General features: G+C 39.8%; 1 protein-coding gene across 1 annotated transcript; it reads left to right on the plus strand.

Annotated features, from left to right (window-relative positions):
- Nucleotides 1–498: 498 nt before the first annotated feature.
- ehd3 (EH-domain containing 3) lies at nucleotides 499–16,331 on the plus strand. Its single transcript, XM_078275024.1, has 8 exons — nucleotides 499–1,576; nucleotides 4,812–4,988; nucleotides 5,642–5,739; nucleotides 10,884–11,025; nucleotides 11,190–11,289; nucleotides 11,864–12,034; nucleotides 13,423–13,587; nucleotides 13,689–16,331. The coding sequence occupies exons 1-8, from the start codon at nucleotides 1,350–1,352 to the stop codon at nucleotides 14,214–14,216; spliced, it is 1,608 nt and encodes a 535-aa protein (XP_078131150.1). The 5' UTR covers nucleotides 499–1,349; the 3' UTR covers nucleotides 14,217–16,331.
- Nucleotides 16,332–17,013: the final 682 nt, after the last annotated feature.

Below are 17,013 nucleotides of genomic sequence, written 5' to 3' on the forward strand. Positions count from 1 at the left end.
GTAACCCTAACTTTAATGTTCCAGCTGGTAAAAGTGGGGCTAATGTTGACACATGTATAGGCTGCCGGGTTTCTTAATCTGTTACATACATATACATATACAATACATTTAATTTGTTTATATTTTGTTAATTATATTTTGTATTACTAATCTGAATCTGCAAAGTAAATAGTATGCTAACAGCTTTAAAATAAATGTAGTGGAGTAAATCTATCTAATTAATTGATAGATATTTTAGTAAATGTACGCTGCTGGTCAGGAGTCTGTGGGCAGCAATATTTGGATAACATCTTTTGTAGTTTTGGGAAGTGGTCAACAGAAAAGTAAAGGACATTGACATGTAGTAGACAATAAACAAAATATTAACCTTAAGGTGGCGCGCTATCGTTCAACGGCAGCTCCCCCATCTCACCTCATCCATCATGGCGTCGTCCTGCCCAGCTTCAGCTCCCGCATCACTGGGCGGGCGGGACTGCGGTTTGTTAGACTGCCCACCGTTGGGCACTTCCGCCGGGCTCGGGTTTCCTTCGACTCGGCATTTAAATTGAGCTGCAGGACATCAGCTGCTGCTACATTCAGCGCAGTGCTATGACAGAAAATAACACGTAGCACTAGCAAAACAGGCTCCTTTTATTTTTTAACACAAAAACGACAGAAATAACTGTTGGTCCAGGTTTGTTTTATGGGCAGAAGAGCGGTTGAACAATAACGCTGCTTGAGCTCTGACAGCAGCTCGGTGCATCATTTTTGGGATTCCTCTGCTAGCTGTTGGACAAGATTGAATAGCGGTAACGTGATGTTGTGCATGAGTGGAATGATTTAACTGACTGACATAGACTGTTAAACAAAACCAAACTTATTGAATGCAGTGTTTTTTGGCCCAGGAGCACGAGTGGCCTGGCCTGTGACGACCGATGGACTAACGTTGAATGATGAGAGTGCATTTAAAGGGTCAGGTTTAAATTCTGATTAACATATACAACAGTTTGGATTTCTGTTGTAGACATTAACGGAGACAAACATCTTAAATTTGCCTTCAGCTGGGGTGGATATAGGCTAACATCCCTCAGTATCATCAATAACAACAGTTATTTCTTTTTTTTAAATAAATTAGATCTTTGCTTCATCTTCTTCTTGTCTTAAATGTGAGGAAATCTGTCTTTCAGCTTGACCTTAATAGTATCAGACTGATACCTCAAGGACAAAACTAATTTGTAGACCTTTCAGGATAGACAATTAACAGTTGTCAGCCAACAACAAAATAAGCTGGCACAAGTGAAAAACAGCATCTTTGACAAGTTACACTTCTCAAAGGCTTTAATAGCTTTAACAATAAGCAACCAGCAATCATGTTTAGCTGGCTTGGAAGCGATGACAGGAGGAAGAAGGATCCTGAGGTCTTTGCGACCGTCAGTGAGGGACTGAAGAAGCTCTACAAAACCAAACTCCTGCCGCTGGAGGAGAGCTACAAGTTTCATGAGTTTCACTCTCCGGCTCTGGAGGATGCAGACTTTGACAACAAGCCCATGGTCTTACTGGTGGGACAGTATTCCACCGGCAAGACGAGCTTCATACGGTGAGAAAAACGGAACACACACTCATACACAAAGGGGAATCGCACACAAACACGAGGCCACAAGAAAGATAGAAAAGGAGAGGTTGACACACCCAATCTGACTTGTCCCTCTCTCAGCTTGAGCAGTCAAGCAGTTTGTCATTAAGAGTGAGGAATAAGAGTTCATGCAATAGAAAATAATTAAAAAAAAGTACAATAACAAAAAATCAGCCACTCAAAAACACTCACAGCCGAGCTGCTAAGAGCCACACCTTTGCACGCTTTATTGAATCCATAAAATGTTTATATGACAGCCAACATAACACACATAGGCATGACAACTTACATATGGAGGCAGCCCGTGCCTTGCACTGCAGCCCTCCCTGAAAAGTGTGTGTATATATCCACGTCTTGTGTGTGTACGTTAACATCCTACACATCAGGGTGTAAGCTCTGTAATCTTAACACATTTTGTTGTTTTAGTTAAGAATTAAGCAAATGCAGTGTTTGCTTGCTTATAACTAACGTAAGTATTCTTTCTTACCAGGACAGACATCATGTCAGATCAGTCATATTTTCATCAATAATAGTTTTCAGTCATTTAAAGTCATTTTGGACAACGGTGCCAAATACATGCCTATGCTTATTTAAATTTAGATATAGGATAAACTTCTTTAGTATAAAAATTATGTTTTGTATTTAGAGTTGTGTGAGAGCTGACCTGCAGTATCTCTGGGTTTGGTATATGTGTGACAGCGGGAGATTAGCAGCTGGGTGTTGGGCCTCTTTTGAACTGCAGGACTGCGACTAATGACTTGCCCCTTTGACACACACACACACACACACACACACACACACACACACACACACACACACACGCTTGCAGAGCATAGTGGGTAATTAGTGGGGAGCCTTTGAAAGCCAGAAAGAGGATGCTGTTAGTGACTTCCTGCTATAAGACAGGACAGTACAGACATCCCTGCTCTCTCTTCTTCCTCTTCTGTCTGTCTGTCTCTCTCTCTCTCTCTCTCTCTCTCTCTCTCTCTCTCTCTCTTACCAATGACAACACCCACCACTCAGCAGTCTAACCCAACAACACTGACGTTGTAACAGTAAGATGCAGAATGTACAAAATGCTGAGTAACCCTTAGTCAGCATCTCTTTCATTTCATATCAGAGGGTCTCAGACTTTAGATGTGAGAGCCATGCAGGTCTTTAAAACGTCACAAGGAAAAGTTGCAATAATGATTTTTATGAAATCATATTTTGCTTGATGTGAAATAGAAAAGTCATAAAATGTGAATAAGTGTGGCACCTAAAAGAGGAGGAAAATGGGATGGAGAGACAAGAGATGTTGCTGGAGGGTAATATAGTCCCTCTTCTTTGGCGGTTATTCAGAGGTCCGTAATCCGAGCCTGTCTGAAATGTATTGGTTTTCCACTTTTGTCCCAAACTTTACTTTCTGAGTCTTTTAAAGAGCAAATCATTCCAAGCAAACCTCATCAACTGTAACTTTGAGGTTGTGGGTTGGTGACGCTTGTTCCTGTGAACTTTCAAACTTTTATCTCTCTGATAACATACTGCAGAGAATGTGAGAGAAGAGATGGTATGTGAGCTGACATGGGTATTGCACACACACGTATGATATGGAACTTACAATCTGCTAGATGCACATTGTTGTGCACATGCATTGCACAACCTCCCCACAGACTGACTACACAGACATGCGTACAGAGAGATGGCTCTACCAGGCACTGCTGACTCGCTTGACAAGGTGTGTGTGTTTGAATAGAAGATGTATAAGTGAACCATCCTTACATCTGGTAGCAGTTAAAAACGTATACACATCCAACACTCACACTTTAAATTTATGGTCCTTTTTTAGCTGTAAATCTTTGCCTTAATCTCTTTTGTATGGCCTGCGTTAACATTGTTGGGATTGTGAAACTCAACAGAAACACACTAATCTTCATTTGTGATGTGTGATGTCAATGAATTAACAGATGAGGGCCTTTCACACCTCAAAACATATGAGATGTAAGTCAGCTGTGTTGCCATAGCAACAGTTACAGATAAGGTCAAAAGTTTGCATCAGTTGTAGTATGATACCCATTTGCAGCAATAAACATTTACAAATTTGAATTTTTGGGGGAAGTTATTATACCGTAGGTCTCCTGAAAAAAACATACATGCATAAACTCTTCTGTTTCTTTGTCTGTCCCTTTAACCTTTTTCACCTCATTCAACTCAGTTTTTCATCATCAGTAAGCGAAACAAACGCCTGGCAAGCTGGTATATTTCTTCTTGTCACCACTGGTAGAGCTCAACCAAATTCTTGTTCAGGCTTGTCTTCTTAGACATGTGTTTCAGGTAAATGTCCTCTAGGAACACTTGAGTGAGTCCAAGACTTATAGCTGTGGCTGATGGCTACACTTTCTTCTTTATTATTCTGTCCATTTTCATCAGTTTACAGCATGTCAGTCCCAGAGCAGGATGCTGTCATCGCTACTACTGACAGTAGTCACCATGCTATGGAGGTTAAATACCTCACTGTCTCTCCTGCAAACAGATTTTTGGTCATTTAACTCCGCCTTTAGGCCACATACCTCCATCTTTGTCTCAACTATCCACACAACGGTACACTTAAATCAAATGTCATGCTGCTGAGTTTGGAGCTTCTTTTCTGCTCAGCAGCCATCCAGCCCATGATGATGTAAAATTCCCCTAATCTTTGTTCCAGCAGCTTCTAATTCAAGGCAGACCTGTTTTCTGGTGATTTTGTTATTTTTATTTTTTTTTGTACCTCCCAGACCAAAAGGCCTTGCAACACTTTCAAATTGGAGCCTGCAGATGTAACGCACATCTGTCCTGCTGGCTACAGTAGGGATCAATTCAACTCATAGAAATTATGATATAACTGATATACTGTAAGGCCAACTACAAGCAGTTGTGGAAGTGGAGAATTACCCATATTTGACTCATTAACCCATGATTGAAGAACTTGTATATCATGAATGCTTAATACATTTACAGTAACATAATTTTCCTACCAGTCAAATATTTGTATGAAATGTTTGTAATACTTATGCGAATGTCTTTATAAAGTCATATTAATCTGTTGTGTTAAGGTGTTGCCTTACAGTATGCTAGCTACACAATGCCCTGTGCACTATTGTTCATTGTCATTATCAAAAGCATCTCTTCTCTTGCCTTGTTTTGTGTAATGCTATGTCATACTATCCCACCTACTGTACAGCTACCTGTTGGAGCAGGATTTTCCCGGAATGCGGATCGGCCCCGAACCCACCACGGATTCCTTCATCGCGGTAATGCACGGCGACACAGAAGGAGTCATCCCCGGCAACGCTTTAGTGGTTGACCCCAAGAAGCCCTTCAGAAAGCTGAACGCATTTGGAAACGCATTCCTCAACAGGTTAACACACCTGCACACTTTCACAATGCAATAGATGACATGCACATTGATGGCAGATATCTTTGGGGGTGTGTGTACTGGAAAGTAATATGGACATAGTGGGAAAAGAGTGGAGAAGAAAGGGAGCGTACTAGTGAGAATCCACACCACAGCTCTACATTCCTTTGTGATTGAATTTCCCTCTGCTCACTGGTCAGGCTTTTCTCTTTAATGGCTGTCTGTGTATGTGAGAGAGAAACGGAGAGAGAGAAAGCCAGTCATCTTTGCAGAGTCATCCTTCTGGAAAAGGAAAAGTGCCAAAAAACTCTTTACTCTTGTGATAGTGTCCTCGCTGTGAGGGCCGACCACATCTGAAAGGAGACAGAAGAAACGCTGGCTGTCAGTGGGGATTAGGGGGGTTCACAGCGAGGACGACTGCTAACCTGTTAGTATTTATACAGCTGGAGACGGTGAGATAGATGAGAGAGGGAGGTAGAGCTCTGGTGTTGGATGATGTTTGTTATTAAAACGTTTTACACTTCTGTCCAGTTTCTTTTAACTCTCTGTGTGTGTGTGTGTGTGTGTGTGTGTGTGTGTGTGTGTGTGTGTGTGTGTGTGTGTGTGTGTGTGTGTGTGTGTGTGTGTGTGTGTGTGTGTGTGTGTGTGTGTGTTAGATTTGTGTGTGCCCAACTGCCTAACCCAGTGCTGGAAAGCATCAGTGTGATTGACACACCAGGAATTCTGTCAGGAGAGAAACAGAGGATCAGTCGAGGTAAAACACACTCTTTTATCTCTCACTGTTAATGTGTTTGTGTGTGTGCGTCTCAGTGTTTATTCACTGGACCCATTCGGCTTCAGCCCCCTTGTCCCACTGAACTCTGAACTACAATGTCAGCATTTCCTTTGAGAGTGTGTGTGTGTGTGTGTGTGTGTGTTTGTTTTAGCTTTTAGCCATCAGGAGGATTATGCTTCATTCATTTCAAAGAACAGGAACTGCGACAAATAGAAGAGCTTTGAATGTGCTCTCTCTTTCTCACACACTCACGCACACATACATATGCATGCACACAGTTCAGATTTACTATTTTTAACACTGTACAGTTCTGTACAGATTTCAAAACATGCAAAAACACAATCCACATTTGCTTGTTCGTGCAACAAACCGAGCTGGACATTTAAGAGGACATGCAGTTAAGTCGAAGTAGTCACATATTCTTTAGCTTTGGCTCGGAAAAGGAAATTCAGTATTTGCGGGAACTTTTTGCTGAACGCAAAATGCAACCAGAGAACCATAAAAGCATTCTAAGGACTGATAGATTTTCCTTTGTTTACCCTTCTTTCCTTAGTGATGTTTACTGTGGTGAGACTACAACATACTCACATTGAGAAAAAACAAGATGCAAAATGCTTGGACATGTTATTTGTAGCAGCCATGTATGTCATCAGCACATTTTAGATAACATTTTGGAAAAAACCCAGTATCACTCGAGACGCGATGCATTAAAGCTATAGTGCGTAGTTTCTGTCGCCCCCATGAGGAATTCTAAGTAATGACAACAAAACTGTTGCCGCGTCCACATGATACAAGCCTTCCGTGATTGCACAGCCTAATTAGTTTTGGAGCAACTCATTTGGCAATGGCTTGAATGTAACAGACGTTTATTAATATCAAAAAGTTATGCACTAAAGCTTTAGTCGTGTTAACTAAACTGAGGTAACCACAAAACGGTACCTTTTTTTTTTTTTTATTATGGTCCAATTGGAAAGACAAACGGACGCTTTATTTATTTTATAAAATGATTGCAAGAAAATGCCAGAGTAATGTCTCTGACTGCGATTCAGGTGTGCATTTGTTGCACTACAAGAGGGAAATACACATTTCTATGACTTGTAACAAATGTTCTTAGCTAGTGTCTTCATATAAATGAAGATGGCGAAATATAAGAAGCTGCAAGCTATCACTGGTGCTTGTCTCTTGACATCCAGGTCAGCTAATGGGAATTTTCTAAAACTTAAATATTTTTGCTAGTAAAAGACTTCAGTCTATGATTGAAAGATGAAATAATCACATGAAGCTATATTATTCTTAATCAAACTTCTTATCTACATTTTGAAATGAGTGAACCAGCAGTGGACAGATCCCAGCTGTGGTGTTGAAATAAATGCAGAGACTACAGTGTGAGGAAGAGTTTAGGTGTAAAAGGCTTACAAGAATTCCTCCCGACTTTCTTACAGTTTGATATGTGTCTGGCATGGCTGGCATTCCCAAAGCTTAATGCTGGTATTGCCATACCAACTGCTGACATGAACAAAAGAGCTGGGATAATAAAATACTGCTATAATTTACTCTTTCCCACATTCACCCTCTCTTTCTCCCTCTGCTCTTCTGTCTGTTTCTCCCTTTGTTGCACTGTTTTGAAGGTTTCTTATGCCAAGTGGGGCTCATATTGATTGTGTCTCTTCTACCAACTCTACTGCCTGTTTCCACACTTAATTAATCATTGAATGTAGTATCACAAAGAAAGTAGGTTTTGTATGTTAAATGATTTAACAACACAAACTAAACATAGGGGTGCTGGCATTCATGCTTGATTCTACTGCTGGACACTAAATACGTATGTTGTAATGATGCTTTTATCAAAGCACAATACTGTAACAGTGTGTAGAATTTACCTACACTCAAAACAGATTATACTGTCATATAAGTTTGGTTGTAAATGCCATGATAGGCATCACTATTCCCATTTTACTATAATGATGTAATGATAAGTTTTTTCATAGACTTTTGTTTTAAATTCCCATCCCCACTCGAGGCAGTATTTCCTCTGTTGTTCCAAAAACATTGTGCATGGACAGTATCATGAAATTCACAGTGTTGACATGATGAAATATATAAACATATTTATGAAGCTCCAAAGGCTAAATAAGAACACAAAACATATTCTGGTTATTGAATTCAGCAGATGACTTCATAGCAGGGTTGGGTCTGGATTAATGTTTGTCATGAGAATGTTTTCTGTCTGCAGCTTTTCCGTTGAGAAACAGAGAGTGAACGCTCTGTCAGCAGCAACAGAATTTCAGATTTTGTATACATTTCGAAGTAATTTAATTGAAACAGACCCACATGCGTTGTTCAGTCAAAGTGTCTCGATGAACATGCTGTCAAACCAAATAAACAGCACAGTGAGGTGTCACCCTGTCAACGTCTGTTGGATATATAAAAATACAGGTTAAACTTCTACTGAGTCGGCACAGCTGTGTCTTCTCTGGGGACAGTTGTGTGTGTTGTCTTTTTTTGTGTGTTTTTTTTCTTTTCATCCAATTCCATCCACTTGTTTATTGCATGTTGTGTATATACTATGTTTCAATTGTTTTTTTGTGTGTCATTCTTCTTTATGCTATTATTCTTTTACCCTGTTGCGTTGTTTAAACTGTGTGTGTGTGTGTGTGTGTGTGTGTGTGTGTGTGTGTGTGTGTGTGTGTGTGTGTGTGTGTGTGTGTGTGTGTGTGTGTGTGTGTGTGTGTGTGTGTGTGTGTGTGTGTGTGTGTGTGTGTGTGGCCAGATGAGGAGGCAGGCTATAGCTGCCTACGTAGATGTCATTATGGAGGTATTGTAGATAATAAAGCTGGGCATCAACCAGCTGCAAAAATGCTAATGAAGCGATACTTTGAAGAATTTATGGACTGTTAACTGTTCTTCGGCCGACTCTTTTCACATGGTTTGGGGAGAAAAAAATGTTTGTCCTTGAGTTTACCTTGTTGGGTAGCCAATTGGCTATTTTAGTTAGATTTGTCATATGGACACATTTAGACAGTGTGTCTCCTTCCTTCAGGTTTTTCCAGAGCAAGATATTTAAACAATAACTTTCCAGATGCAGTGATCCTCAGACCTTTCTTCTTTTGCCACCATGTGATGAATTCCTCCTTGACCAACACTTTTGTCCATGACATATCTCAAGAACTAATGGATCTGTTTTAGTTACTTTTTTTTTATTCTTGTGTTCTCCAGAGGATTTGATTTTTCTTTTTTCTTTATTTATCTCGAACAATCAACAGTATGTTGTAAAAAGGAGGAATCCTAACGTTTTTACCAACATCAAACCAAAATTTCCACTTACAAAAATAATAATTTGGTGGAAATATTCAAACACATTTTCTTCAATTTAATAAAATTGATGACCACGAGCATTGCTGTAGTGTCATCTTCAGGCCCAAATATTAGCTGTGTACATAAGTTATACAAACAGAAAAATGAATTGTGGGTATTCATGAGCCCCCCCCCCAAAAAAAAAGAAAGGAAAAAAACTCCAATGTTTTCGCCTCTCTATGGTAAGATAGGAAAATCTTTAGCTTTCACAGTGTAATGAACATTGCTATCGATAGTGGACCTTTAGACTTTCTGTCTTGTTCTTCCCAGCATCATGTGAAAAGTGCTTCATTTGAAGAATTCTCCACTAAAATTCAAAATATCAATGTATCGAACTCGCTCTCATAACCCTCCACAGCTTTGCTCAAGCAGCAGTGTGACCTCTGTCTCCTCTCAGCAGAAAGACGCAGCTAAAACCAGTTTCTACGTTTTACATACTTATTGCTACAGCTGCTAAACTTTTACTCTCATCCCAGGGAGGAATTATTGACACAACACTCAAAAACATTTGTTCTGAAAGATGACCGGTTTCTATAATTGTTGGTAAAGGAACCTTTAAGGCATCATGTCAGCATTACCATTTAACATGAGAACAAATATACACATAGCCATTGTGGAAATCATTCACCTTGAATGTAAACTATTCCTCTTCTGGGAGAAGCAGCAGTGCAGCCACAGTAGGAATAGCACTATTCCTACTGTAGGTATAGCAGGGATTATGTTTTAAAGTGGGAATTTGATCATAGCTACAGTATGTCTGTGTTGTGAGGCTGCCTCCTTGTGAGGAAGGAAGGTGGATCAGTGCGAGTCAGATTTAGATTTAAAGCCATAATATGTAGTTTGTAATTTTGAAGGGAGAAGATATTTCACACCATAGCTCTTTAGAAAATCGATTTGACATTCACTGTACTAACATCAAGCTACTTCTTCTTACTGCCAATTGACAGCAAATGCCTTCTGTCCCATAATCTCAGCTGTAACAGGTTCACCATTGGCTGCATCTCTTATGCGTCCTTCAGTGTTCGTTTGAAAGATTAGCTCACTAATCCTTCGTTCTGTCCTTTTGTTCTTTGTTCTCCTCTCATATACTGTGGAATTTCTCCAGGTAGGAGTCAGTTTTGTCCTTCAGTAGAATAGAAAGTCAAACAAGGCAATGATGTACTCCTGTTGTCAGACTTAATCATTGATTCCTTCATTCACTATTCATGCATTACGGAGGGATTCACTCATCCATTCATTCAATTATGCATTAATTACTAGCATGATTGCATTTCACACAAAACAATCTGAGCCAAATAAGACAATAAAATATTAGTTTTTTTAAAGCCACTTAGGCCAGACTTGACCTAAGTGGATGGAGGTGGTCCTTGGCAGGACCACCTCCATCTGTAAACAGACATTCTTTTCTCTCAGCATGTTGTAATATGGGCGTCCTTATTGCCTCCTCTATGACCTGAAGCCATTGTAATAGTTTCCTCTTGGGAATATTGCAACATCACAGTTGATGTTCATGGCTCAGGTCCAGGTGATCATCAACATAAAAGCTCCCTGACCTGTATACCTCAAAAGTTCAAGTGCTTCTCTTAAATAGTATTTTGATACCAGTATGGGACAGGAGCAAAGAAACAGGAAGTCAAAAGGATACACAATGAATTACCTCTTCTTCTTGCATTCTCTTTTTGATCTAAACCCTCCTGTCCCTCATCTGCAATATTCATTTTCATTTCCTTTTATTTTACACCCCAACCTCCTCCTCCTCATTCTCTCAGGCTATGACTTTGCGGCTGTCTTGGAGTGGTTTGCGGAGCGAGTGGACAGGATCATATTACTGTTTGACGCTCACAAACTGGACATCTCTGATGAGTTCTCAGATGTGATAAAAGCCCTGAAGAACCATGAAGACAAGATCAGGTACTGCAGGGTTGCTTGACTTACAGACGTCCAATTCTAGATAACAGACACGTGAAAAGTTGCTCTCTTTGTACATTTATATCAAAATTACAGGATATTTATGCAACGTTCATTTCAGTCAACATCAACACTGATCTTTCTTGTGTGTTTTTATTCTTCGCCAGGGTTGTTCTGAACAAGGCTGACCAGATAGAGACCCAGCAGTTGATGAGAGTGTACGGTGCCCTGATGTGGTCACTGGGGAAAATAGTCAACACCCCTGAGGTATAGTAAACAGGAGGAGATAGGTTTAAAGTCTCCCCCCCCCCCCCCTTGTTTGGTGTTTGTGGCCAGACAATCTAAATTTGGGCAAGTGAAGTTGTGTGCATGTCCACAAAACCTTGATTGATGCTGGATAATAATACAAAATATGAATGGAAATGCAGTATGCTGTAGAGATAACCTGAACACTGGAATCATGGCTCCCTCAGGCTTTGTTGGCAAAGTTTCAACACCATGGTTGTCCTAAGGCTTGTTCTGGATACAGTGCACCTCTTTTCATGCCTTGATATCATCTTTATAAAACATTACATTTTAAAATTATTGAATTGCCTGCTAAAATTCTCTGTGGAAAATTTGACTTTTTATTTTGGGAGAGAAGTTTTCTTGGAGTTGGTGTCTAGTTGTCATCTAAAGGCCCATTAAGCTCATGTGTATTATTGGTTATTGACTAACAAACTGATCATTGTGGTTGCTTGCTTGTTCCCTTAAATAGTCAAAAATAAGATGCTATTAGCTAGATTATGCCTTTTTATGTCTTCTGTCTTGTTGATTTTCTGTTGGTCTCTCTCACTCACAGGTGATCCGCGTCTACATTGGGTCATTTTGGTCCCACCCTCTGTTGATTCCAGACAACAGGAAGCTGTTTGAAGCAGAGGAACAGGACTTATTTAAGGACATTCAGTCTTTACCGAGAAATGCAGCACTTAGAAAACTCAACGATCTGATTAAGAGGGCAAGACTAGCCAAGGTAAAAAAAGTAACCACACACTCATTGATAGAGAATCTGCTAATGGCACAGCTGTAGCTGACGTTAGAGCAAGAGATAATTCTTTGTCTGGGGAAGTTATTTATTTATTCTTACAATCACTCACTCGCTCTCCCTGCCCCTTCCAGCTGTTAACCTTGACAGAAAAAGCTTGTCGCTGGCACAGAACAAATAGTACCAGATAAATTGGCTATTCTCCTCTGAATGAATTGTTTCCTGCTTCCTCTCCGGACAGGAAGTCAGGTATAAGCGGCGACAGTTCACTGCATGTTGTAGTTCGAGGAAAAGTAGACACACAGACAGTCAAACAGGAAAACTGCAGTCAACTATCAGTTTTTGTGTGTGTGTGTCTGTGTGTGTGTGTGTGTGTGTGTGTGTGTGTGTGTGTGTGTTTTGTGATGAGCTTCAAGGACACAAGGTGGACTCAGGAAAATGCACACATATCACCACAGCAACATAATAAATATGTGCTTTCCCATTACTTTTGCTATGTTTAGTATGTGTTGAATATTAAAAGCAAAGGTAATCTGAGAGATTTACTATTTGACTAATCTGGTTTAAAGCAGTGTTAAGTGTCCCCAGACTCCAGGGTTGCAACAGTCTGCTGCTCATGATGTTACATGTGAGCCATTTATCAAAAGTTCTTATCCCAAAAATGTCTAGCACATTCACAGAAAATGCGGTTGTATTTCTGACTACTCTAAGTGCATTTCCTCCCCCCAGAGATCATTAAATGTCATTTTAAAAGTAACTCTGGGACTTATTATTAGTATTATTAAAAGGAGAAAACTGGCGCAAAATGAACCTAGGGGTTAATCACACATGTGTACCAAGTCGACTGTTCTCTGGGATATGTTTTCATGCTAATTGAATGTGACTAGTTTTAGCGCAAAGCGCTAATTAGCTTATAACGCTAGTCGTCGGGACACGGATAAAGTAAAAAGAAATCGCTATTTCTATACCACTAACAAGGCTCAAAATAGCACCACACTTCCACGGTAGCATAATGAGGGTCCCTACATGTAAACGAAGCATTGAGAACTTTGTACCGTTCATGTGTTCAGGCAGGCGCCATTTTGGGAAAACAGTCACGAGCAGTCGAACGACGAACGCCGTGTAACCAGTAACCAGTAACATAGCTCAAACACAGCGTCCGTCGTCCGACTGCTCGTGACTATTTTCCCAAGATGGCGCCTGCCTGTATACGGAACGGATTTCTCCTTTAAGACTGGCAACCACAGGTGTCACCAACACAACCACAACTGAAATCTTGAAGATTCTAACTTTAAATACTGGATCTTTAAAGAGGTCGACTTGCTGTCCCAGTAAATTTGCTGTTGAGTAAATGAGCTTTCCCCCTCACAATGCAGGTCCACGCGTACATTATCAGCGCACTGAAGAAAGACATGCCCTCTGTGTTTGGGAAGGAGAACAAGAAGAAAGAACTGATCGGCAGCCTTGGCGATATTTACAAACGCATAGAGAGAGAGCATCAGATATCACCTGGAGATTTTCCTAATCTGAAGAAGATGCAGGTAAATGGCAAAGACCAAAGGAATGTAGATTTCTAGATAAAAGTTTAGATAGATGACACTTACACTTGTGATGTGGTTGTTTTCTGTATTATCTATTTCAGGACCAACTCCAAGCTCAGGACCTCAACAAATTCCAGCCTCTGAAACCCAAACTCCTGGAGGCAGTGGAGGACATGCTGGCCCACGATATCGCTGGCTTAATGGTCCTGGTCAGACAAGAAGAAAACCAGCGTCCCAACCCAGTCGTGAAGGGCGGTGCGTTCGACGGCACTATGGACGGCCCGTTTGGTCACGGGTATGGCGAAGGAGCCGGCGAAGGCATCGACGAAGCAGACTGGGTCGTCGCACGTGACAAACCTGCTTACGATGAGATTTTCTACACATTGTCTCCCGTCAATGGGAAGGTGACCGGAGCCAACGCTAAGAGGGAGATGGTGAAGTCAAAACTGCCCAATACGGTGCTGGGAAAGATCTGGAAGCTGGCCGACATCGATAAGGATGGGATGCTTGATGATGAGGAGTTTGCGTTGGCCAATCACCTGATAAAAGTGAAACTGGAGGGACATGAACTGCCATCAGACCTGCCTGCACACCTGGTGCCGCCTTCCAAGAGGAAAATACCTGAGTAAATGTAAGATTACATCATTCCCTACCCCCAAAACCTGTAACTAGATCCACCCCTCCACCCAGAAGAAACTTATCAAAATTAAAAAAAAAACACTATTATTTTTTGACAAAATTAGACCCCATTTCCAACTCTGTTGGATTCCAACCTGAGCAAAAGATGCTGTCCTCCCCACATCTGCAGTCTTTCCTTAGCTTCAAGAGGCAAATATTACTACAAAATATTCAGTCAAATAAAGAATGATAATGAATGCTAATCGACTTAGCATTTGGATTTAAATGCTACATTATTGCAGTGCTGAAATGGCTTTTACCAGGGTAGAAAAACTTTTTGAGTCCTTTTAAGTATGATATATTAGGAGCTGTTAGGTAGAACTGGGTTTTGAGATGTTAGGACAGCTGATATGGTAATTAAGTCTAAAACAAGAAACACTGGAATAAAACAACATGTAAGGTGATCTAAACTACTGGAAGAAAATGGGAGAGATGTGAAAATGAGAAGACTAAAAGAAAGAGGTTTTGTTGATAGGATCATTCTGGGAGAGGGGAAGATTGGGATATAAAAATTAAAAATATTGTATTATCTGTAACGAATACAGTAAACTCATGTTTGACTACAAGATTCTACACGGCCGCCAAAAACATGCCACAGTCCTTGTATCTCGAGCTCCTGCATTGTTTTCGATCTCCTGGCACATATTAAAGAGCTACAAAGGTTTCCTGCCAAGTCGCTGGAAAAAACACACAAACAAATTTGTAGAAGCGTACACACACACACACACACACACACACACACACAGAAAATTAACACATTCTAGTTATATTGTTTAACCAGAGGAGAGAATAGAAAGTGTGGAGCACCAGTTATTATAACAAGAAAATGGCCTACATCAACTTTAAAACAAATATATTTGTTTAAATGACATCACCATCATTTAACTGTAGCACCTGGATTGACCTAATGCAGTGGAGGAGGAAAATGTTTTTCTAATGGGAAACAATCATGGGAGAAACTAAGGATGGCAAGTGTTAAGTCTATTTTATGATTTTTACATAGTTCTAAATATCATTAACATGTTTGGGAATACTGTGACTATACTATGGAACTATATAATGGGTCTTGTTTGGACACACGAGTGCGCGGACAGTCTCAGTATAAATGTATTGTAAGGACTTGTGTTGAATGTGCAGACGTTCACTGTTCTGTGTGGTCTCATCCTGACTATGTACGCATATGACCACATGTATTGGTGGTATTATTTGTAACGTATATGTATTAAGTCTTAAGCATCTCACAGGCTACTGGAAGTATCGGGAGTATTCCAGTGGGCTGTTCATTGAAAATGGATGAATCAGTTTTTGTTCACCTTGAAAGTGATGTAACCTAACAGTCCAGAGAGTGAACACACAGCTGTTTGTGTCTTTTTTTTGTGATAACAAAACACTAATCAACACATTTTTCAAATGTTTTTGAATAGAAATGTGGCTTTCCATTCCATGTGTTTTTAAATTGTATACATGTAATAAATGTAATCTGATTTACTCTAGCGATATGCCAGTATGTATGTTGTATATATATTTTACATTAGGACCATATTTGTGGTTGATGATGTGTCTTGATCATAAGATGAAACACTAAACTAACTAAATGTGGGTTCCCATATGATAAGAAATGTGTTTTATGAGTCGGACAGTATTCACCCAGGTTAAGCTACAGAAATGACAAATATTTCCAGTTTATGGACATATTTTGCCCCTCCCTGTGTGTCTCTGTGCTCTTACTGTGAATCTACTGTACATTTTAAGACTGTTTTCATTCCATAAACACATATTGAGAAATCATCCACATCGTCTCGGGTGCTTACTCACATTTCACAGATGAGCCAGATCAGATATAAAGTTGTTTGAATGTGGATTCCTTTGGAAAACAAAGTCCTTGAAATTGAGTTCTCTTCATACCCTGACAAATTGCAACATGAGATCCTGTGTTCTGGTAAATACACTAAGTGGAAACACTGGCGTTATGGCTTTTTTTCTGTTCTAAGATAGTTATGCATTGCTAAATCTGTACTTCACTGCTTTTCTGTCGACATAAGTGTAATAAACTTTCATTTACTAAATTTTTCTTGCTTCAATTTGTTTGTGTTTGGAGCTATCGGAGTGGTATGTGGCTATAATTTCAGAAGAAAAAGACCTTTAAGAAAAACAAATGTGTATATTAAGCTGACTTTCTTTTATCTTGGTTAGTTGTGAGATACATGCTAGAAGATGCAGTAAATGTATGATTAAACTGTAAGAATAAGAAGCATTCTGCAAGTGGTTAGGTTGATCGCCAGATTTCTTTTTTGAGTTTGTCTTTTCCATTCTAATAAGATATCTTATCTGACAAACTAAAAAACTAACTTGGTTTGAAGGGGACATATTTTAATATTAGATTACAATTATTGTGATAAAATGTAAGTAAAATCCCACTAGGAGCCTTAACAGTCTTTCTGACATTATGTCTCTAATGTGCAAGTCATGAGCTTTACATTAGACATGTAGGGAGCAACATCTCCCAACATATGTAAAGAATGGATTTTATTTTCAGACATGATTGGCTTAATGTCACCTATAAACTGGCTGTACACTGTGTGCTGAGATAGGCGTGTCTCTGAATAAAACCATATTTTTTTATTTAAAGAGTGTATCAATGAGATGCACTCAAGATATTATTTCAATGTTGCAGTAAGTCAGTGAGTTTGTGCAATTGTCCTTTAAAATGTTCTGTTCTGTATGTAAATGAGGGACAAATTTTCACAT

The sequence above is a fragment of the Sander vitreus genome, chromosome 18 (genome assembly GCF_031162955.1).
Source record: "Sander vitreus isolate 19-12246 chromosome 18, sanVit1, whole genome shotgun sequence".
NCBI classification, from domain to species: domain Eukaryota; kingdom Metazoa; phylum Chordata; class Actinopteri; order Perciformes; family Percidae; genus Sander; species Sander vitreus.